This window comes from Cydia amplana, chromosome 16, assembly GCF_948474715.1.
Source record: "Cydia amplana chromosome 16, ilCydAmpl1.1, whole genome shotgun sequence".
Lineage (NCBI taxonomy): Eukaryota > Metazoa > Arthropoda > Insecta > Lepidoptera > Tortricidae > Cydia > Cydia amplana.
Window position 1 is genome coordinate 12991693 of NC_086084.1, and position 26173 is coordinate 13017865.

The 26173-nt window shown below is 38.2% G+C and overlaps 2 protein-coding genes across 2 annotated transcripts in view; one reads left to right on the top strand and one right to left on the bottom strand.

The window, feature by feature from the left end:
• The window catches only part of LOC134655107 (transient receptor potential cation channel trpm), a 301664-nt gene that overhangs the window by 228562 nt on the left and 46929 nt on the right, over window positions 1–26173 (bottom strand). The window lies entirely within an intron of this gene.
• LOC134655032 (carboxylic ester hydrolase-like) lies at window positions 5918–17344 on the top strand. The gene is made up of 3 exons (XM_063510491.1): window positions 5918–6118; window positions 15110–16353; window positions 17058–17344. The coding sequence occupies exons 1-3, from the start codon at window positions 5957–5959 to the stop codon at window positions 17317–17319; spliced, it is 1668 nt and encodes a 555-aa protein (XP_063366561.1). The 5' UTR covers window positions 5918–5956; the 3' UTR covers window positions 17320–17344.

The window sequence follows — 26173 nt, forward strand, 5'->3', positions numbered from 1 at the left end:
ATCACATTAGGTATAGGTATCTATGCATATAAATAAAACAAACTTAATAGAACAGAAACAAGTTTTATATGAAACAATTAAATTCGTTGTAGTTTTTTACTATGGTACCTATCCGAAGCTACATTCACTAATTACAGGCATAGGTATGTCACTCGTATCTATGCCTGTAATTAGTTTACCCTGCCTGTAATAAGTTAAATTTCCACCTATCCTCAGTGATAAATAGTGATAATAAGGGGTAATAATGTTTAGCAAATAGTAACAGAAGGTACTTTCCTGGTTCCAAATATTCATAGTTAGAATATTCGCAATGCCTGTTGCTGTACACCAACAGAGTGCCCAACACTCAACAGGCCACGATCAATGCAACCTTGGGTAATATCACGCGAAGCATTACCATGCTATTTTCATGTTCATTTATGTTCACGCCAACCCGAACGACAAAGTACCTAATTAACTAGTAATAATCAGATTTTAAAACATTAAATACCTAGGAGAAAAAATAATAGGATAGTTGCTCAGTGTCACAGTATGATCACTGCTGTACGGATATGATGGTCGTTCTTGTCTACGTGACAGCGTGATAAAACGGTGTCCGTCACTTTCTTTCCCACGGTGTTAAACAGTGACAGTTATTTTATCACGTGGATAAAGATGGATAAAGCTATCCATAATAGGCTGGCTGGTCGCGGCGCCGACGTGGCACCAAACACATTTTTTTTACTTAGTATTATAGACGTGCATTTATTTTGTGCATGGTTTTGACATCCTCGCAGCCTAGTACCAGGTTTAGGGTTGCCAGATCGAAAGGCGCTATTATCGGGAAAAAATAATTTCTTTTCGGGATTTTGGGACTTAAGTCGGGAAAAAAAAACATTCAAATTAAAGTAATTGTACTAAAAACAACGATATTTTACATTATTGGCACTTCGTCAGCTGCTCTGCCCATAGACGTTTTTATATAAAAATAGTAATAGCGACGCGGGTCGCTAGCTCGCTCGACGACAGTTCGTAACTTGAAATTATTGTTTTATAACGTGAAGCTGTTTTTCGGGACAGTTTTCACTTTGTCGGGAATCGGGAACACATGTTAATAAAAGCGGCCAAGTGCGAGTCGGACTCGCCCATGAAGGGTTCCGTATTTAGGCGATTTATGACGTATAAAAAAAAACTACTTACTAGATCTCGTTCAAACCAATTTTCGGTGGAAGTTTACATGGTAATGTAGGTACATTATATATTTTTTTTAGTTTTATCATTCTCTTATTTTAGAAGTTACAGGGGGGGGGGACGACACACATTTTACCACTTTGGAAGTGTCTCTCGCGCAAACTATTCAGTTTAGAAAAAAATGATATTAGAAACCTCAATATCATTTTTGAAGACCTATCCATAGATACCCCACACGTATGGGTTTGATGAAAAAAAAATTTTTGAGTTTCAGTTCGAAGTATGGGGAACCCCAAAAATTTATTGTTTTTTTTCTATTTTTGTATGAAAATCTTAATGCGGTTCACAGAATACATCTACTTACCAAGTTTCAACAGTATAGTTCTTATAGTTTCGGAGAAAAGTGGCTGTGACATACGGACGGACAGACAGACGGACAGACGGACAGACAGACAGACAGACAGACATGACGAATCTATAAGGGTTCCGTTTTTTGCCATTTGGCTACGGAACCCTAAAAATCGGGAGAATTCCGCCAAGTCCTGACCATCTGGCAACCCTAACCAGGTTCCCAGGTTCGAATCCTGGTAATAAGGGCTTTTGTTTTTACACTGTTTATATTTGTCATTTGTCTTTACACTGTTTATATTTATTTAGGTACCTATACATATTATTATGACTGCTATAAAGTCCATTTTTCTATAGGAAACTATTCGTTCGGCTTCAGGAAAAATATGATTTTCAACGTGGATGTGCATACCCAGAAATTGTACCTATATTTCTCTGAATGTATCCGCAATCTCCCACCAACCATTGTTAATTGTTTCTGCTCTCACGAGAACAGACTAACATACATACATAGTGTTTTCGGTGCCGCTGCCAACGGATGTTACAGTTACAATTCAATAATTAAATAACACTGACAGTTTATCATATGTTTTTATATGAATGTCAACATTATCGACATACTAAAAACATCATCGCAGCAACATTTATACCTAAAACTTTTATGGAACGCAAAGTTTAAGCTGACGTACTTAAATGAGAACGCACTTATGCATGAATCTAGTATTTTAACTGGATCTGGCATGAGGGGTGGGGGAAATGACCGAAAGAGTCTTATGTATCTTTCAGTAGGAGTAGCAGCGATAGCGCTATTATTATTTGACCTTGTCACAGTCTCACTTTTTTTTTATTCCCCACCCTAAATTTTGTACGGGTTATGGTGGGCAACAAATAAATTCGACCAATCATATTGCGTATGTTTTGTCCCTCGCGGGCGCACGCGTATAGCACATCTATAGGATCCTACCATCTATTTATGTATCCATGACACATTCAGAGCAATTAAAACATCATCATAACCTCATTAGGCGTTATGATACGGTTGGAATCTGGGGGCACGGCAGTGCCCCCGCCAAGTCGAGCAAAACAAAGAGGCACGGCTGTACCTACCATCCTTTTCTCGAAGCGATTCAGGCCATTTTCGACGTCCTGTAATTTTGTGCTGGCTGAAGCTAGAACCCTGAATTTTCAGTAATATATAGGCCTTAACATGCTTAAGATATATTCTCAAAAACATTCAATTTGAACTTGTAGTTTAAGAATTATTGTATGTCAAAGTTCCTTAATTTCGACACTGATTCATTCACTCACTCACGATCATCATAATTTTAAGGTACTTCTAGCATACCCACAAGCCTCAAATTTTAAACATAAGTAGTTTTCAGCTTATTAATCCATAGAAAATCTAAAAATATTGCCAAATCAGTCACTTTTTAAAGATTTAAGAACTGCATAAGTAAGTTTGTAATCCCATATAAATATATGCTATTACAAAATTACTGTTGCAGTTCCTAAAATTATTAGGTAGAGTAAAGGTACACTACGATGTACGATGTGAGTATGAATGAAGATGTGTTTAGTTATGATATGTGTGTACATAGTATGGGTATGAGTACCCGAAAAGAAGGAGTGCCTACAAAAAGAGATGAGATCCCATTAAAAACATTACATGTAAAAAGGTGCAAGTCTCGCAACGCTTCTACTACAAAAAAGTTTTGAGATGTAATGTGAAACCAAGTCGGTTATTTTAATCAGTGCCAGGGGGTGTTAAAACCGTATCAATAAGATATCTTTAATTTGTAATACATATAATGACTTGGCAATCGCACATAATGCTTTACTCGTACCGTACTCGTAAATATGTGTAATGCTCAAACTGCAATTAGCGCTAGCGTTATGTTCAATTAATATTATTTTTAATAGCTGACGATGATCATTATGTCATTCATTATGCAGCCGTGCGATGGCCAAGTCATTATACGTATTACAAATTAAAGATATCTTATTGATACGGGTTTAATACCCCCTGGCACTGATTAAAATAACCGACTTGGTTTCACATTACATCTCAAAACTTTTTTGTAGTAGAAGCGTTGCGAGACTTGCACCTTTTTACATGTAATGTTTTTGATGGGATTGTTATTTAATAGGCTCCACCATTTCGTTAATCGTTAATGTAGCTGTTTATATACTAATGGTTTCGTTAATATAATGGATTCAATATGTACCATTTACTTTTTTGAAAAATCATCAACTTTTGGGTTCTTTCTTTGTTCTACTCAGAATCACGAGGACTTTCAATTTGAAAATGAAAAACATTATCCCATAAATATTAATATCAGTTTTGTGAATCATTGTCACATATGTATATATGTACTTACACTTTGTATGGACTGTCACAATAATGACACCCAAAAGTATGAAAAACTGGGGACCCTTTTTCTTTCTTTCAATCAATAGATTGACAAGCCTAGCTACTTACCTTAGAAATATCAATTAAGTAACTTTTATTCACGTCACGTCAATAAACCCATATTCTATCCGCGTCCAGCGCTACTTGCACCGTGCCACCTACCCCGGGTTAACCCATTAAACCGTTAACCCACTGTCAAATTGTACTGGTAACCATGGTAACTCCAGGTTTAACCTGTTAACCCTGAGTAAGTGGGATGGTGCAAGTGGCGCGACAAATAAAATATGATTCACTTATAAACAAAAGTACAGTAACTATTATTATTAATTATTATCAATTTTCAATAGGTGCGTAGGTAATGCCGGGTCTGACAAACTTACTGTTTTCGTCATGTCCTGTGGTTTACATGACTAGTACCTAATCAGTGACTAATACCTAATGGTGACATGAATTAACTATAATTTTGGATTCATAGTCGTGGTAGGATTTAATCCTGGAAATATTATTCAGTTCACCAACAAACCAAATCAATCGAAGAAAAACTCTCCGAATCACGTCTTATGGCTCCTCTACACGATGGGCCATCATACTGGCCCACTAAGATGGGCCAACGTGTAGAGAGGGTAGTGGTGTCGGATGGCTTATGGCGCGGCGGGATGGCGCTAGGATGGCCGCGGTGTCGGTTTTTCGTCCGCATATCATGGTTCCTCTACACGATGGGCCATCATACTGGCCCACTAAGATGGGCCAGCGTGTAGAGAGGGTAGTGGTGTCAGATGGCTTACGGCGCGGCGAGATGGCGATGGGATGGCCACAGTGTCGGATAGACACTTTTGACTCGTAATTTGATCCGCTTCTTTTGATACTGACTGTACCTACCTATAAAAAGTTTATTTAGGTAATCACTAACGCTTCATATTAATCTAATCGGCCAGCCAGTTCACTACTTTTCACCGAACAACCACCACTTAGTCAACATAACCTCATTGATACCATATCTGATACCTGGGCGCAAGGACAGAGGCTCTCAAACTTTCGTTTCTGCCACTCTTAAACTTAAACACTAATATTAAAATTAAGGTATCTAGAGTTAGACCAAGACAAGTCTGCAAGACAACTTTGCCTAACTAGTCGTATTCAACTTGAAACCACAAAATATCCACTATAAAATAGGTATAGATACCTAATTATTTTAAAGAAAACTGAATTCATTTGTTCAAAAATATGTATTTGTAACTATATCATTTTTAAATGAGGTATTCAAACTTATATTTTTAACACATTTGATCGATCAATTGAATTTCTTGGTCCTACTTAGCCGGGAACTATCTAAAATCTAACTCATAGTGGCATGTATTATGATGCAATACGTTAAGTAAATACCTACTTTAATCTAATGGCTCCTCTACCTCTACACGATGGGCCAACGCCGGCCACTCCAAGGGACGCAGCCATGCGGTAGAATGAGATAGCAATAGGTATCACTTGATCCCTCTAACGCATAAATGCGTCCCTTGGAGTGGCCGGCGCTGGCCCATCGTGTAGAGGAGCCATAAAATCGTAAGTATCGTAACCATATTTATTGTTTGTAAGAAATTACATTGCCAGTAATTACTATTATAACAATTTTCCAAGACTAGCTTTACAAATGTACAGTCGCCATCAGATATATCGGAGCGGCCAAGGTGCTCACAAATATCTGAACACGCCTCTATTGTCAAGGCGTAAGGGTGCGTGTTCAGATATTTTTGAGCACCTTGGCCGCTCCGATATATATGATGGCGACTGTACAAAGAGAACACTATAGTCTAACATGAGTCTAACAAGGAACGATGTCATGCATTAATATTACAATCTTAATCTTAAATCATGCTATTTGTTGCAAACAAGTTGCAATGTCTGCAGAAGCCTAAGTTTGAGGGCCGCTGATTGATTCTTGATAAACTCACACGCAGCCGGCCGGTATCTCCAAGCGGCATTTTATTTATCCATTCGATCGCCGACCGCCGCGCCGCGCGCACGTCCGCCATGTTTTATTTAATAGTGTTGTTATTTTCAAGTGCGTACGCGCAGACCATAGTGAATACTACGCAGGGAGAAGTGCAAGGTGCACAGGCGAGTGATGGGAACTATACAGTGTTTTATGGTGTACATTATGCCGGTTCTACGTCGGGCGCTAATCGGTTCAAGGTGAGATTATGTAATGCAATTGCATTTTTGTTTACGATGTAGAAAATCGTTATTCACAAACTTAATCAGTTGATGATCGTCGTTTGTCCTTATCTGTCGTTATACCATAGAGAGGGACAAAAGACGATCATCAGCTGATTAACTTAGCAGACGTTTATTCATGAATAACGCCGTAAAGTGATATTAAAGATAATCCAGGTATAAAATTGTTGCTGCACGGATATGAACAACAGATAACAATTTTAACGAGTTTCGTGTCGGTCCTTCGGAGAAGACACCATTTGATAGATAATCATTTATTTGGCAGCTGCAAAAACACAACATAACTTTACGAGCACCATAACCAAAAACTACGGAACCATAAACCAATCCTGTCACGCGTAAGTACCTATTTTAATCGATGGTAATTGGTGATAAACAATAATGCAAACATGCACAGTACTTATTGCTGTCTCATTCTGTCATATATTATCTTATGTTACGATAATTGGTGTCGTGTCTCGTCACAGAATAAGTAATAGTATTATCATACAGAACGGACACGCACCGCCCCGCCCCGATTCGGATTACCTCGCCCGCGAGTCCCGCGACAGGCCGCGACATGAATGTGTGCGTAAGTTGCTCTACTGAGATTCCGTCAGGATTCCGTCAGAAACTCAATGACGCGTGTACAGACGTGCCGCGCACACATATAAACGCAAATCATTTTTGATGTATGGCGTGTCCGCCCTGTGGTATCGTTCCCATTGCTGACATGTAAATGAGTACGTAAATAAAGTATTAGATACCTAACATGGAACACCTAGACACAATATTTAAACATCATAAACATAACATCGCACTCTGTTAACTGTCCATCAGTGACCTTCTTCTTCTATGCCTTTTGTAATAAGGTCCACCAATGGACAGTTAAGAGTGTTGGTGTTTGTACGAGTATAAGCATTAAAGGTTGATCAAACATATCCGAGCATATTTCTAAAGTAACAAAGGTGTGTTAAGATATCATCAGTCAGTCAATCAGTCTTATCCAGTAAAGATATACTTACTGGATAAGACTGATTACAAATCATAGCACACGTTACACTTCTTATTCAAAGCAAACCAGTGGATTAGACCCAGGAACCGCCACAGACGTCATCTCCTCCCGTTCATTCTCATCTGAAGATTGATTGACAGCATAACTTAAATTGTTCTGGATTTCATTTGTTTTTGGCAGCGCACTCTATGTAGGGTTGCCAGGTGGTCGGGATTTGGCGGGATTCTCCCGATTTTTAGCATGTGTTCGCGATTCCCGACAAAATGAAAATTGTCCCGAAAAACTGCTTTATGTTATAAAACAATAATTTCAAGTTCCGAACTGTCGTCGAGCGAGCGCGCGGGGCGCGCGTGGCGAGAGACTGTGCGGTGAGGGTGCGATGGTTTTTTTTCCCGACTTAAGTCACTAAATCCCGAAAAATTGATATTTTTTCCCGATGATAGCACCTTTCGATCTGGCAACCCTAACTCTATGACGCCTTGGCGGAACTGCGCCAAACGCCACTCAGGTGTACACATAACACCCTAGTTTGCTCTATTTGTCAAAGATTGCGTGATAAAACAACTCTCAAAGGCGGTAGGTAGATGGCACAATTCAGTCATTCTCCGACATATTATAAATACTTACAGCCGTGTTAGTCACTTAGTCTGTCACTATCTATTCGATGATTACTGTACCCATCAAACTTCTAGTAGTAATCTGCTGCCGACTTATTGAGTTGCATAATTACTTATACTATTTTAAATTTCTAGTCACCATGCCTTTGTATAAGTGTAAAAAAACACATAACTTTGTATTCGTCATGCTTTAAACATGCTATCTATTATAATCTAAATCCGCATGGTGTCATTGTTTACCTAATTATCTACTTTAAACCACAAAGTCAGGGTTTCCCAATATTTTGCGACGATGATGCGGCCCCCTTGGCATACAATTTTGATTCCCCTATTCTCCGCATATTGTTTTTAGGGTTCCGTACCAAAAAGGTACAAAAGGAACCCTTATGGTGAGACTCTCTCCGTCTGTCTGTCACATTGCTGAATATCTCGAGAACTACTTATACATAAGCTAACAATTTTTTTAGTAAGCCTTTTACTGTACTGTAGAGGAGAGCAAAGGAACTACCGCGAAAACCGAATTTCGCAAATTGCGGGCATTTTTCTCTGTCGCTCTAATTACGCCTTCATTAGAGTAAAAGAGAAAGATCCCCGCAATTTGCGAAATTCGGTTTTCGCGGTAGCCCCTCAGCTGTCCGGTTGGACATCCGAAAGCATTTTCGCCCAAGCAGAAAGGGAGACCTTTTCTTCGTTCGGTTAATGAAATATAAATATATTGCGGTTACGTCTAATAACGTAATTTTAACTACCTACCTATACACTTCACACGCCTGGCCCCGTAGACAACACGCCAATCGCTAACGCTTCGCAGCGAACGAAACGAAACTGTCACTGTCACACTACGTGGAAGAGTGATAGAGAGATACAAAAGCGATTCGAAAGCGAATCGCAAGCGATCGTCACCTTGGCTAGGCCGCGTATGTTTTATTATCTTTACATTTGCTAACACAGGCGTGGGCACACAGTTACGTCCCATCTCAAAATATTTACCGAATTCTTTTTTGTTATCAATCTAAAACCATTCTTAAGTATAAGTGCATAAAATTTAAACTAGAGGCAAGGTTACATAGTTTTTATTCGTTCGGTTTTCAAACGTTATTGGCATTCTACTGGTAGTCGGGTGCGGTCATCAAATGTCAGTCTATGAAAATACTAGCTGTTGCCCGCGACTTCGTACGCGTGGATTTGTATATTGGTGGTTATATATTCTACATTAGCTTAGAACATTGTGCAGCAAGTGATTGCGGTAGGACGGTTAATCATTTGTTAATTATTAATATTATACTTTGTCTTTCACAACCTACACCCACACCCCTACGAAGTTTCAAGCCCCTAACTGAATAAAATTGTCCTCGATATAATCCCTCTAAACCCCCTTAGAAGATTTTCATGTCCTCTATTTAATAAAACCTACTACCTAACTACCTATTTACGAAGTTTGAAGTTCCTAGCTTTAAATAAAATTTGAACCCTATACAAACTTTCAACCCCTTTTTAATCATTTTAGGGGATGATTTTTTTAAAGCTGAAATTATTTTTCTTGTATTCTAATAATATGCCTTTATCTTGACATTATTTTAAAATCTTATCATTCTGTAATTATTTTATTTTTAATTTAATATTTTATTGATTATATTCTGGTGACATCCTTGTTTTGACGATCATAATATGAATTCTTGTAGATTGACATGCCTGCAATTTATAATGTAATCTGTATTATGAAATAAATAAATCTATCTATCTATCTATACAACGATTCAAGTCCCGCACTCAAAAAAATGTTTGGCCTCCAAACAAATTTTCAACCCCTTTTTCACCAACTCGGGGGATGAATTATCAACATCTCTGAAATTAGTTTTCTTCTCTTTTGATAAAATACATTTTTACGAAGTTTCAAGTTTGTAGCTATAAATAAAATTTGAACCCTATACACACTTTCAACCCCCTGTTTTAACCCTGTTAGAGGATGAATGTTACAAAACGCTAAAATAACTTTTCCTGTCTTATAATAATATCCTCAAATAGAAAGATTCAAGTCACGCGTTCGAAAAAATGTTTGATATCCATACAAACTTCCAACCCCTTTTTCACCACCTTAGGGGATGAATTTTCAAAAACGCTGAAATTGGTTTTCTTGTATCTTAATTTAATACCTTTTTGCAAAGTTTCAAGTTCCTAGCTTAAAATAAAATTTGCACCCTAAGACGAACTTTCATCCTCTTTTATCCCCCTTAGGGGTTGAATTTCCAAAAACGTAGCAATTACTTTTTTTTGTAATCGGCTATTATGCCTTTCTAAGAAGTTTCAAAGCATTTGTAATGGATTAAAACTTTCAACCCCTTTTTAACCCTGTTGGGGGATGAATTTTACAAAACGCTGAAATTATTTTTCCTGTATTTTAATAATATCCCGAAATACAAAGATTCAAGTCCCGCGTTCGAAAAAATGTTTGATATCCATACAAACTTTCAACCCCCTTTTTACCACCTTAGGGGATGATAATTCAAAAACGCTGAAATTAATTTTCTTGTATTTTAATAACATATATTTTTACGAAGTTTCCAGTTCCTAACTTAAAATAAAATTTGAACTCCATACAAACTTTCAACCCCCTTTTAACCCTGTTAGGGGATGAATTTTACAAAACGCTGAAATAACTTTTCCTGTCTTCTAATAATATCCCAAAATACAAAGATTCAAGTCCCGCACTCTCAAAAATATTTGATCTCCGTACAAACTTTCAACCCCGTTTTTACCACCTCGGCGGATGAAGTTTTAAAAACGCTGAAATTAGTTTTCTTGTTTTTTTAATTAATTACCTTTTTACGAAGTTTTAAGGTCCTAGCTTAAAATAAAATTTGCACCCCAGGACAAACTTTCATCCCCTTTTTTACCCCCTTAGGGGTTGAATTACCTGAAACGTCGCAAGTCCTGTTTTTTGTCATCGGCTATTATGTCTTTCTAAGAAGTTTCAAAGCATTTGTAATGGAGTCAAACTATCAACCCCTTTTTAACCCTGTTAGGGGATGAATTTTCAAAAACGCTGAAATTACTTTTCCCGTCTTATAATAATATCCCCATATACAAAGTTTCAAGTCCAACACTCACAAAAATATTTGATCTCCATACAAACTTTCAACCCCTTTTTCACCACCTTGGGGGATGAATTTTCAAAAACGCTGAAATTACTTTTCCCGTCTTATAATAATATCCCCATATACAAAGTTTCAAGTCCAACACTCTCAAAAATATTTGATCTCCATACAAACTTTCAACCCCTTTTTCACCACCTTGGGGGATGAATTTTCGAAAACGCAGAAATTAGTTTTCTTGTTTTTTAATTTAGTACCTTTTTACGAAGTTTCAAGGTCCTAGCTTAAAATAAAATTTGCACCCCAGGACAAAGTTTCATCCCCTTTTTTACCCCCTTAGGGGTTGAATTACCTAAAACGTCGCAATTCCTTTTTTTTGTCATCGGCTATTATGTCTTTCTAAAAAGTTTCAAAGCATTTGTAATGGGTTCAAACTTTCAACCCCTTTTTAACCCTGTTAGGGGATGAATTTTCAAAAACGCTGAAATTACTTTTCCCGTCTTATAATAATATCTCCATATACAAAGTTTCAAGTCCAACACTCCCAAAAATATTTGATATCCATACAAACTTTCAACCCCTTTTTCACCACCTTGGGGGATGAATTTTCGAAAACGTAGAAATTAGTTTTCTTGTTTTTTAATATAGTACATTTTTAAAAAGTTTCAAATTCCTAGCTTAAAATAAAACTTGCACCCCATACAACCTTTCATCCCCTTTTTAACCACCTTAGGGGTTGATTTTTTCAAAATCGCTTCTTATCTCTTGTACACTTTATAAATTCAACCTAGTGTGCAAATTTCAACTTTCTAGCTTTTGTAGTTTCGGCTCTGCGTTGATGAATCAGTCAGTCAGTCAGTCAGTCAGTCAGTCAGTCAGGACACTTGCATTTATATATATAGATTACAATTTTAGTAGAAAATTGCCAGGTTTTTAAATCGACTTGGAAGCATATTCTGTTTTTAAATAGGTACCTAGTTATACATAAAGTGTTATTCTATGGAACTTGCTAACTATGTAAACAAAAGTCACTAGTAAATTGACATTCAGACACAATTTTAATATGGCGGTTTGTTTACATAGTTGTCAAGTTCCATAGAATGACACTTTAACATTTATTGTACATCTGTCTCCGTACGTCACGCTCGCATTTAACCCGTTAAACGACCACCATGCAACAAATTGATGCAAAGGACCAAAATCGAGTTAGCATCACACGTGTGATACTAATGCGCCGGCCACGACGTTGCGCGACTATAGGTGGGAACGAAAGGTCCGATCGCTGTGTCTCGCTGCAGACATTTAAATAACATCATAGTTAAACGAAACAGATTTGCTTTTTGTAGTGTTTCGTTCGATTTTAAAACGCAACAAATTCAATTCCATTTTCTAAAACCAATTAATAGCAAGTTTCAATGCTAATATAATATGATGGGGGGCTATTCATAAATTACGTCATTTCAAATTGGGGGGGGAGGGTCGGGACATAGGATGATGGTAGCATGACGTAGGAGGAAACGGGGTCATTCGAAGCATGATTTTTGGATGATTTTGGGGGGGGGGGTCAAAAATCGTCAAAAATAGATGACGTAATTTATGAACAGCCCCTGGGCCGTTAATATTCCGTACAAAGTTTTATTTATACCACGTCGGTGGCAGTCACCGTAGCCTATGGACACCTACAACTCCCCAGGTATTACATGCGCGTTGCCGACCCCGACCCTTTAAGAACCTGTACACTCCTTTTTTGAAGAACCCCATACTGTAGACCCTCGGCAAAAATATTTAGTTAGCAATTTTATTTAATGTAAGCAAACACAGCAATGTTCTAACCATCACGACCTTCCAAAAGTTTCTTCATTCGTCTGAAAAGTTATAACAACATGTCAACTACGTGTTTCAACTACTTAACCCAAAGTTAAGGCAAATTACTTATATCACAAAACTTTTATCCAAGGTATTACTTAAGTATGTACATATCCAAAAGTTAAAGATTTAGCGTTACTTTTGTATATTAGAACATCTCAAACATCTGTGGTATTTGTCTCGTGAATTTACTAGTGTCAAAGATAAGAAAAAAAAACATTTTAACCACTTAAATGGTTGTCAGTCCACAAATGTAGTCTCCATCAGATATATTGGAGCGGCCAAGGTGCTCAAAAATATCTGAACAAGCACTTTAATGCCTTGACAATAGAGGCGTGTTCAGATATTTGTGAGCGCCTTGGACACTCTGATGGTGACTGTACCTAAATCTCCAGAAACTTCCTGCGAGCACAGCTAAACTGTGTTATGAACAGCCAGCCTATTATGGATAGCTTTATCCATCTTTATCCACGTGATAAAATAACTGTCACTGTTTAACACCGTGGGAAAGAAAGTGACGGACACCGTTTTATCACGCTGTCACGTAGACAAGAACGACCATCATATCCGTACAGTTGGTCGCGGTATTTACGGACCGATACGATCGAGCGGCGGTAGCACGGTCGCATTTTTATCGCTTTGTCACCATGCCTGTCACGTTCAAGTATGTAAGTGCGAAAGTGACGGGCATAGTGACATGACAAAAATGGAACCAAACTGCGCCAGCAGCAACGCACAAGTCGCACAACCCATTTGTTGTTGCAAATGTCTATGTAGGCGACGGTAATGTGTGGACACAATTGTCTCCAATATCATAAAAAAACACGATATTTATAGTATTTAAGTATATTAAGCAAATACTAAAAACTATACCTAGATACCTACCCATCCATATCATCACGAGTAAGGTAAACCAAAAGCACAAAACAATCAAAACTCTTGTTGAGAATGGGTCCATTAAATTACAAAGCACTGGAACCCGCATCCTTTTCCGTCTCACAAAACTGTGCAAGAGCGAGCGAGACAGCCATTTTACGCTTCGCGTATCCACATCAATAGCCTTTTTTGCGATCTCGGCTTACAATTAGGTACCAACAGGCCTATATTTCTATACAAAAGGAAAAAGAAAGTCACCACCCACGCCTTTTAAAACTCGCTTTTATTATGAACAGGCTAAGATTCAAATTAGAATCCTTTGTTTTTTGGTAATGATGCGTTTTTGTTTGCAAGGGTGTTGTTCTTTCACTCATTTTGCGTTGTTTAAAGAGCGATTTTTATATCAATTTACGCTACATGGCTGGGTTTATTCACCGGTATACTAAGCGCATCTGATCTGATCTACAATAATGTTGTTTACTGTAAATTATAAGACCCACTTGCACCATCCAACCCGATTATCCGGCGCGTTAACCCAGCGTCAAATTGTACTGGTAACCATGGTAACTCCAGGTTTAATCGGTTAACCCCGGGTTAGTAGAATAGTGCAAGTGGGCCTAATACGAGTTTAACCTTGTCAACTCCTCGCCAATGTTCCAACCTTCAAGTTAACCTCCTAAGTCCCGATGTCTTTTTAAAAGGACAAATCCGAATCGAATTTTGAACCATAATTGAATAAAAGAAGGTTCCAAATTCAAATTGCAAAATGATAATGGGATTTAGGAGGTTGGCAGTATTGCTTCTTCGAATATTATTATGCTGGAGGTAACGCTCAAAATCTGTTACGATTTTAAGGATCGAACCTTAATAAGGTACGAGTTAGCACCTGCCGGCAGACCGGTACAAAATGTTTTGTAAACAAATTGACTTGATAATAATAATTCTGAGAATAATCAAGATTTTTACAAACTGTTTTTGTTCAAAATAAACTGAAGTGGCTGATACTATGTATACCTATCTTTAAAAAGTTTGAAAAAGATAAGTACTTAATTAAACAGAAATGGAATGTTCCTCTGAAATCTGTAAGAAGTATGCACTTACTCACTAACTCCGGATTTGGACATTTTATCTTATCTAACTATCGTTTGTTTGTTGGTACCTTGGTACTTCTACTATCTTTGATAACCGTCATAGTAAGAGCAACAGGGAGTGCCATGTTTAAACATGTACCAAGAAATGATTATGTATGTGTACGAACTGTGTATGCACCAACCAGCTTGTGGCTATGTCGGCTCATCCGACACATCCCATCCCACAATATCCCATCCTATATTATGACCAATCATTATCATATAATTAACCCGCATGTAAGGGGCATATTGGACTGCTGGATATACGCCTCTGCTCCGCTCTATATTGAATATTTTCTGCGAACTACAAGACAAAATGGATAAGTGACCAATCACAGAGCTTAGTCATTTAATATATATTTTCTCATTTCCAGGCACCGCCTCCACCAGCAAGATACCCTGGCGTGTTCCATGCCATCGACAGGACAGTCATATGCGCCCACCCCACCCCTCGAGGAATCGTAGGCGTAGAGGACTGCCTAGTCCTCAACATCCACACAAAGAACGTCACCACGCCCAAACCAGTCATGGTCATCCTACTCGGAGATGAGTACTCTTCTATCGACATCAAGCAGTACTCTTATAGAAGACTTGTTGAATCTGACGTGGTTGTGGTCACCATGAATTACAGATTATCTATCTTTGGATTCTTATGCTTGGGTGTGCCTGAAGCGCCAGGCAATGCAGGATTAAAGGATGTCGTGCAAGGATTACAATGGATACGGGATAATATTGCAGCATTTGGCGGTGATCCGAACAATGTGCTTCTATTTGGACATGGTTCGGGAGCGGCTATGGTAGATCTGATCACACTGTCTCCGTTAGCAACCAATTTAGTCCATAAAGCTATAACGCAGAGTGGTTCTGCTTTAGCACCATGGGCTATTGCTTACGAACCTATCAAATATGCCCAAGTTTTTGCAGAACAGCTCAGTTACACAGGGGAAACTCCAGGGGGACTGGCTAGCAAAATAATCACGACTGACATATCCCTCCTAGCTCCAGCATTACAGAGCATTAGTTTCCTAAACAACTCCGTCCTTTTCGCTCCATGCATTGAAAACAAAGCTCTCAACGATACTTTCCTCAGTGAAGCTCCCATTGACTTGTTAAGATCTGGCAACTACAGCCATATTCCTTTTATAGCCGGCTACACGGACAGAGAAGGCACGATCAGAGCTGGTGAAGCGGTTAACGAGGGATGGCTTGAAAGAATGCAAACGAATTTCACAGACTTCATCCAGGTCGATTTAGCATTCAATGCAACAGCAAACAAAACCGTTGTAGCTAACAACATAAGAACGTTCTACTGGGATAATAGAGCAGTGAACATGGAGACGATAACAGATTTCTTGAACTATCATGGAGATACGGCAGTGGTTGTGTCAGTGATAAGAGGGGCCAGGGAAAGAGCATTAACCTCAAGAGCTGCCGTGCGACTCTTGGAGTTCACATACAGAGGCACGAGGAACTCCGATTGGATCTACCATCAGATCCCGATCGACGGAGTCTGGCACGGCGCTGTTCTGAACTACCTGTTCGACTACGACCTTAAGCCGGAGGACGAGAACGCCAGGGCGTCTCTAGTCAGGCGCTTCGTGTCATTCGCTAAGACCGGGTGAGCTGATAAAAGTTTAATGACCCCTTTTGCGACTGTTTACTTAGTAGCGGAAACTAGGCTGTTGATTTTTCACGGTGTTTATTTTGACTTGCGTTCAAGCTAAATAAACATTTGAACTCACGAATTTAGGTCTCCAGTTTTGTTGATTAAAGCTAAAAAATACAAAAAGACTAACAAAGTCGTTATATTTATATTTTAATATACCTACTCTTTACATCTGTTGTTCCAAATTGCCAGTTATAGTTTTCTTTTTGCTAAATTACCAGTTTAACTTTATTGCTAAACTTTAGCTTTCTATTGTCATAATAGTCGCATTGTTATTGTTAGTTTGGCTCACAATCATTGATTAAAATGTTATTGTCTGCCACAATGGTTCCTATTATGATTATTAGACAACTATATATTTCACATTATTTTACCTTAAATTGACCACGCACAGGCTAGGTTTTAATGTCACTTTTGCTTTAATATCGCCACAAAACAAAACACAAACAAAATTATTTCAAAATCATCTTGTACTTGACAGACGGTTAATCCATTTCATTTTCTAATTTAACACGAATAATATTCAATAAAAACAGGTCGTCCAAACGTATAAAGCTTGCAATATTATTGACACAATAACAATAAAAAAACAAATGCACAAAAACCATCAAGAACAAACTAAACAAAATAGACCTAATTAACCCTTCATATTCCAGAGAGCCAACCAACGACCAAGTGACCTGGCAACCAGTAACCGCCAGCGCCTTCAACTACCTCTACTACGCCGGCGACTCTGCGACCTCCCTCGTCACCCTGCAAGAATCCGGCCGCGTCAACCCCCACTCCGGCCGAATGACCTTCTGGGACAACCTGTATGACGCATATTACGTGCGTCCACCAACGGTGTCTTCGGCGGACAAGGTTGTTGGCCTCGCTTTCGTGTTAGGGTTGGCGCAAATTGTGCTCGCTTATTTATAAATGTTTAAGTAGATTTTTTAAACGTATTCGTGTCTTATTGATAATTAGGGCAAGTTAAAGTAACAACAATTAACGGACTGATCAGTATTAATCAGCCCGTAACTCAGATGAGAACTATGAAACTTTCTATGCAATAAAATTTAGCTAACGCTTTAATGGTGACAGACAGTTTGGTGCAAAACTTGTACTTTTGTCAATAGACTATTATTAACCAGTGGAGCGCCCTAGTACCGTAGTATGGAACTCCTATACTAACTACTATCACACGTGTGACAGTAAGACGCTCCACGGGTTAAAACGTGAGTTTAATAGTCCTACAGCTTTTAGTAAGTGACTACTTTAACTAATAGGTCTTAATAAGATTGCCCTTCGAACTTGTATTGGATCAGACACGCGATTCATACATCTTCATCGAAATTATTGCCCAAGAGTTGTTTAAATAGGTTATTTTAAATATAAGAAGTATTATCAAATATGTTTTTCCAGAAAGAGGCATAGGTATGGATGTAAATTGTAATATTACTGTATCTTCTAGTTGTATCAATTTATAATGACTTTAATGGTTCAAGTTCAAACGTACGCAAATTATATTATAAAGCACTTTTTATATTTTATAAACCTAATATTAGTTTAAGCCAGTGAAAATATTACTTATTTTTATTAAAATTTGACATGGAAGTGCCATAAAGCTAATGTAGGAATATTAAATTACTTCTAAAATATAAATTCTACAGACAATTTTTTATATTATTACCTACTATATATTTTACAATATTCATATAATTTTGGAACGCACCATTTAGAAAATCGAAATTTGTAACCAAACACACTTGTTCTGTGTTAAGAACTTATAAGACATATATATTTTTTTTTAATATTTGCATCACTACTAGACATAATCATGCATTTATTAAATCGTGAATTTTCTTGACTTTATTATACCTAATGACATACTTATGATTGTTAACTAGACGTATGCTCATCAAAATAGTTATGATAACTTTTGTTATTCTAATGTTAATGAATGCAAAATAACGCTATTTTTGTGATAATTCGTCCTTTATTGCATTTGACAAAGACGTATGATTGTTGTGATATAATAATAACCATACGTTGACATATTACTTTCATTTAATTATTAAGCATTACAAATTATCTAGTTCATAAGAATTATTTACTTTTAGTGCATAAGAATAAGATGATGATTTATTTAAGTACTGGTTAAGTTGCCTTTGAAAGACCTTACAATTATTATTACTACACGCGGTGTGAAAATAATTTTAATGGTGATCATGATGATTATTTTCTTAGATGATCTACTTATGGTACTTTCTAGATGTTGCGATTATACCTACATCTTGCATATTACTTAAATGCATGGTCTTGCAAACTATTCATCATCTTCCTCGCGTTGTCCCGGCATTTTTGCCACGGCTCATGGGAGCCTGGGGTCCGCTTGGCAACTAATCCCAGTAATTGGCGTGGGCACTAGTTTTACGAAAGCGACTGCCATCTGACCTTCCAACCCAGAGGGTAAACTAGGCCCGTATTGGGATTAGTCCGGTTTCCTCACGATGTTTTCCTTCACCGAAAAGCGACTGGTAAATATCAAATGATATTTCATACATAAGTTCCGAAAAACTCATTGGTACGAGCCGGGGTTCGAACCCGCGACCTCCGGATTGCAAGTCGCACGCTCTTACCGCTAGGCCACCAGCGCTTCTCTCTCTAGGTCTTGCAAACTATTACAGTCATTAAATAAATGCTGAAAATTATACGAATTCGTTACTTTTTAATGTCAGAAATGTTCGTTAGGCCATGTTGAATTTTTTGCAGGCCATATTGATTGCGTTTGTACCTGTTTGTACAGTACAGCGAGAAATATCTATAAACTCTGGTGCACATGAGCATGTTTTTAACCTTGAACATAGAGATCCCGTTGAGATATTTCTATTAAGCAAGTTATTAGAACAAAGAAACAATAAAAAACAACAAACAATAAAGAAATCTTATCTTATCTTAAAGTTCCTTATCGCACGGTTCGGACTTGGCGGATAAGTGTAGGTAAGAGTTTTCCGTCACGTCACGAGTGACCGTCGCGACCCTTTCTTAACTCCGTTCCAACCGAGTGTTCCACGACACTCGTGCATTTTTTGTTATAGTCGTACTTGGTGTTTGATATAACTGATGACAACTGTAAATATACACGAAAGTCAGTAGTAAATTCATATTTTTTGACAATTTCAATATGGCAGTTTGTTTATATAGTTAGCAAGTTCCATAGAATGACACTACGTGGACACTACACACCGATAGGTAGATTCCTAAGACATTTTCAGTATTTTGTAACGTGTGTGCTTATTTTAATATTATGTTCTAATGAATACAGTACCTAATGACCTTTAATTGAGTGTTTTCTTACATGACCTTCGTCTGCGACAGTTGGTGATCTTAGTTATTTAGCTAGTTTACAATATGGAGTTACAATTATAAAGTATAGTCGTTCGATTTTTAACTGGCCCCGAAGGGCTAATCCTAATAATGCTCGATTTTTGAAAACTGAAATGAAACCCTAGAAACTATGATATATGGTTTTCTTTTCTCAAAATTCGACTGATCACATAGCGTTTGCAAACTCGCTACGCATCCTCGCACATCTCTGGTGGAAACGTAGCCTAATAATGCGGCACATAATGACATTTTTACTCCAAGTAACGAAAGCAATTTTTCGCCTAAAATGCTAACAATCAAACGAAAATCCAAAGAAATCAGCATACGTTTATCCTACTTTGCATATAATAAGTGATCGTATTCAACGACAATAAGCCTACCAGTCATCCTAAGGGACACATATATACTCGTAAATCAGGCATAAATGGAAATTCACGTGTCAGTAGACTTTAGATCTAATCCCTAGAGGGTATAGAGTTCTGTTTCGTATGTGTCAGTTGTTTAAATTGAATGATAAAAGGACTGAATAAGGCTGTTACGGAAAGCCAATGGAAATGGCGAGTCGTTCTTCAAAGGATTATATGAACGAGTCAAAAATCTCAAAGGATAATGACCTTTTGAATCCTCTGTTACATTCGCTTCGCTTGCCTTTTCTAATTTGAACTTTATTTGCATGACTTAAAATGTATTCTACAATTACATCCAGCCATTTACTGTGCCAGCGACCCGCTAGGCAGGTTTTCTGAGGGGCTACCGCGAAAACCGAATTTCACAAATTGCGGGCATTTTTCTGTCACTCTAATTACGCCTTCATTGGAGTAAAAGAGAGAGATCCCCGCAATTTGCGAAATTCGTTCCCCTCTGTTCGTGGGGGCATTTCGGTAAAAAGCGGGACTTCAAGCGTAGCTTGGCAGGCAGGGATTGCGTTAATTTACGATTATAGACATAGCGAGTTAGCAGTTATTAACTACCAAATCTACCATTTGTATTTGTATGGTCGTATTCCAGTTATGAAGACCCTAAAATCCCTACCCTCTCCCTCTCTAGTATCCCTACTTAAAATTACAAATGCTTCAGTTACTCTGTCTGTCTGTCTGCCTGTCTATCTGTTAACTCTTCGAGGCCTGAGTGGACGCTCGAAGCGGAGCGTTCGGCGGGGCGTGCAGCGTGGCGTCGGGCTCACAAGTAATTTGAGCAGCGTGCACTAAGGCCGCTCCTATACGCTTGCATTTGTTTAACATGCACACCGCAGGCCCCGCCCCGCTGCACGCCCAACTCGAGCGTCCACTCAGGCCTTACACGAACGGGCTTAAACCGCTGAATATAATTATTGCGATAAAATTTCATATGGTGATAGTCTGAGGCCCGGGGAAAGACGTTATACATTACACACACGCATTTAGGATTTTCTAATAAGTTTTAAAGTAGTGACAAATTAAAAAAAATAGAACTTACCTTTAGTCACTCCTAAAAGAAATTTGGTTAACTTACCTGAAAAGAGTAAAAGGTTCTTATTTAATTATCGTTTACTATGGTTTGTAAGACTAGCAAAAAACTAGTATTTAATTACTTTACGAGGTTATATGAGACTTGATAATTATTAAACATAGGTAGGTACTTATTTTTTTATAAGAACCTGAAAATGTGGAACTCAGTGTTTATTAACTTAAAGACAATTTTAACCCGTCAAACTACCACCATACAACAAAATGATGCAAAGAAATTTGACCCGTATTGATCTATTTGATCTGTGGTAAACTGGTAACACATGTCTGATACTGAGAGGCTACGACCCAAATAACCCAAATTGAGTTAGTATCACACGTGTGATACTAAGACGATCTTGGGGTTAAAATAAAGAGGCTCACTCATTCTGACCTCATATTCAATTGAATACTACCTCTTATTCCACAGATATAATTAAAAGAAGCATCTGACGCGTCATTAGCTGTGTATAATTTGTACAACTTTCAAAATAAATAAATAAATTAATTAATTAGTGTAGTACTCTTAAGGTAGATGTCGCTATGAACCTCCCTAGGGCTCATATATGGTGGAAATATTCACTGAATTGGGTACGGTCTTGGTAGCTCAGATGGAAGAGCACTGTACAAGTGATCCAGTGGTCGACTGAGTGGTCGTGGGTTCAAGTCCCACCCAAGACAGTGAATTTTTCCACTTTTAATTTATTTCGAAGCTTATTAGCATCGTTCGCAGACGTTTCTCCTTAATACAAAATTAATTTTGTACAACTTTTTTTCGTGTAGGTACATTTTTATGGTTCTGACCTTGACTGTACTATGTATGTATGTCTTGCGCCCATGTTTGAACACAAAGCCTCAAAACTGCGAGACGTTATTTGAGTTGCCTCACCTCGACTAATAAGTGAGGATCGCTTGTTACCACCTCATATCTTATTCAAGCTCTGAAACTACTCGACGCTGTAGCGGTCTGAACTGTCAGCACGAACGGACCAATTCGAACAATGCTTATAAGATTTCACAGCGATACGATACCGATCAGTCAGTGATATAATTGGCTTTTTTTGGTTAAAGAAATGTCACTTTTCCCACTGACATATCGGTAGGTATCGTATCGCTGTGTCATCTAATAAGCATTGTTCGAATTGAGCCGTAAGGATAGTTCAAAGATAACTATTACTACATATATACAAGTAGGGCGTATATTCAGAGTTTTTACTAATGTGCAATGGGAAAATTTCCAAGATTGCGAAATTTGTACATGGAAAAATCTTCGGGAACTTCTCATATTTTTATATGGGAATTGTAATTTTCAATTTCCAAAATGAAAGTTTCCTTTGTTTCCTGTAAAATTTTCCAAGAACTTTCCCAACATGCACATCTGTAATTCAGAGGTACAGTCACCTGCAATAATACCTATATTATTCTTTGAAGGCCGCAAAAATATGATCATATGGCTCTACAAATAAGATCGTGTCAGATATTTTTGCAACCTTCGTTGTGTAACATTTATAATTGCAGGGCACTGTACAATACAGGAATATGCAGAAAATACTAGATTGTATTTTATTATCGCCGTGAGCGTGGCCCGGAGGCTGAAGCCCTGAGGGCAACTGACACAAATGGCTTCATAATCATTACATTGACTTTCAGTCCAATTATTAAATAGTATTGGAGGATTTCCAAGATTGCAAAATTTTTACATGGAAAAACTTCGGAAATTTCTTATATTGAAGAAGGCGGGCGTCCATTGGCTCGTTGGGTGGACGACATCCCGAAGATTGCGGGTCACTTCTGGAGGAGATTAGCTCAGGACCGGGAGAATATGTAATAAGAGAGGCCTATGCTCAGCAGTGGGCGATAAAGGGGTGATATGATGATTATTAAATTGTACAACGGGACTTTCGCGTATTTAAGTTTTAAGATTTACCTCCGACGTTAAATACGGGATTAAGTCCCGTTGAAGTACAATTTAATAATGTGTAAAAATCGTGAAAGTTTAAATCAGTGATATGATGAATGATGATGATGAATATAGACTATAGAAGATTGTTATACCGCTTCAACTCTGTTCTACTGTAGTGGGTAAATTCTTGGCTCCTGCCGTACCGATGTTCTGTGAGTGGAGTATGAGTAATTGAAGTAGGTATTATGCTTGTAGATGGTATCCCCACATTAACCTTATTAATATTATTAGCGCTGGTGGCCTAGCGGTAAGAGCGTGCGACTTGCAATCCGGAGGTCGCGGGTTCGAACCCCGGCTCGTACCAATGAGTTTTTCGGAACTTATGTACGAAATATCATTTGATATTTACCAGTCGCTTTTCGGTGAAGGAAAACATCGTGAGGAAACCGAACTAATCCCAATACGGGCCTAGTTTACCCTCTGGGTTGGAAGGTCAGATGGCAGTCGCTTTCGTAAAAAGTAGTGCCCACGCCAATTACTGGGATTAGTTGCCAAGCAGACCCCAGGCTCCCATGAGCCGTGGCAAAATGCCGGGACAACGCGAGGAAGATGATGAATATTCTTCAATTACCTTAAGCTAGTCGGTGTTTCGGTTCCTGCATAAAACGGTTCGCCACAACATACATAAAGCATATTTACTGAAACCCGACGCAAACGAGAAAATCTAACAAACACAATATTGCACAAACTATACGCGGGTCTCCGAGACTGCAATTGTATTATTGTATTTAAGAAGGCTTTTCATAACACTGCACTGTAAATGCAACGTGTGCCGCTGAAAATGTCGTTTTAGGATTTTATTAAAACCTAAAACTAAAACCGTGTAGCGGCCATTTTAAGTTTGCACAAATTCATTTACACACGTTGTAGGTGATAAATGCTTCACGAAATGGTACAAGGCAAATGAAATAATAAAATATCTTTATGGATTCCGAGTGATTTTGAAACTAAAGATATTTTTACTATTAATATTTATATCATCGACGTACGAAGTTGATAAAATATTTGACGAGTAGGTATTTGACAGATAAAAACCATAGTAAATTCAAGAAGTTTATACCCTGAAAGTATCGTTATGTTTAGGCCAAAGAAGACCTATAGTTTATCAAAGGACTGACTCATTTCAAACATAGACAGAGAGATAATCATACTATCTTTGTCTTACACTAGTACTAGCACCCAAAAGAAAAGGAATAGTATATTTTTTTGTTCTTATTTACTAACAAATTTGGTTTGACCAACTATACATTTACTTTGTTACTTAATTTTTTTTCAAAATTAATAGTCATTGGTAGGGTATCTTTGAAAAGAACTTTTGCAAATAGTCACATTTAGAATCAAACACTCCTAGCTTTTGATTATTTAAATGAATCCATTAAAATTAAAACCTCATTCATTCGGAGACACGCAAAGCCAAAGAGTAGTATAATATATATATATGAGAGGAGTGGCTGTCATCGTTATTTATTTACGTTTCACACGAAAGTCAAACCTATTTTAATATTTACATTTACTTATTAACGTGATTCGTGAAATGTTTGTATTGTACAGAAGATGTTATTGTCCGATATTAAAATGGTTAAACCAGCTTTTGATCAGATTTCTTCAATAGGGATCAGGATTGCCGGTTGAACTTCAAAATGGTGAAGTCGTCTCGAGAACATTTCTTTGATTTTTGTTCATGAATGTTGTTTAAAGTGGAAAATTGATAGTTCATTATGCAGTGAAAGTGAACTAACGTGGCAGTGAGCAGCTAATAAAGAATTAGTCTTGAAACGGGTTTAACCATTCTTCAGTCAACACCCGGCAATCCATCGTACCTACGTGTTAAGTCCAGGGGCCTAACCATGATGTCTTATTGCGATTCTGTTTAGGACCTAAACTGAATTGCTAAAGGGCGGAGCTACATAAGTCACATAACTCCGTCCCTTAGCAATTCAGTTTAGGTACTAAACTAATTCAGTTTAGGTACTAAACATAATCGCAATAAGACATGATGGTAAGGCCCCAGCTATCACTTTACTAAAAGCAACTACCGGTACCGAACAACTTTATGCTCTTACGAGCACAATTTTGACATTGAAGAACCATGAATTCGATGGAAGCCATTTTAAAAGAAGGTAAGTCATCGTCTCCTTAACATTGTCCCCGCATTTTGCCACCAGTGACGTAGCTAGGCGTGGGCGAATGGGGCCTCCGGCCTTCGCCCACGGCCTCGCAAAGCCAATCTTTTTATTACCTTGGCAGGCGTGGCTCACTCCGCGATTTCGTCGCGTCGCTACAAGTACATGCGGCCCACACCAATTTTGGTGTCTAGCCATAGTAATTGCCGCGCACCGCTACGGAACGGATGCCAGTACGGTTACCATCAGTTTGTCACTGACATAAACGCCGTCGAGAACTTAATTTACTTTCTATACATCCCGTTTGCACGAATATGCGAGTTCGAGCGAGATGTATAAAAGTAAATTACGTTCTCGACGGCGTTTATGTCAGTGACAAGCTGATGGTAACCGTACTGCTCACGCTTGCGCCACGTAGCGGTCATATGTGTCGTAAATGTCATAATAGACCCGTTTTGTTAGAGAGTGAATCTTCTGTACCTAGTAATATTTTTTATTATCTGACCTTGGGAACACATTAAAAAGGGCCTCGCAGATGTGGTTTTCGTCCACGTCTAGATTGCTACGCTACGCCACTGTTTGCCACAGTTCCCTTGGGGAGCCTGAGGGGCTACTGCGAAAACCGAAATTCGCAATTTGCGAAGATCTTTCTGTTTTACTTCAATGAAGGCGTAATTAGAGTGCGAACTTCAAATTTCACGATTATAGTTGCCACAGTTCGCTTGGGGAGTCTGGCTGCAACCTAACCCCATCGAAACCTCCAAATAGGTAAGTGCAAAGCTTGAAAACTTATTTACTTTCGACTAGAATGCTTTAAGACTACCAAAAGGCAG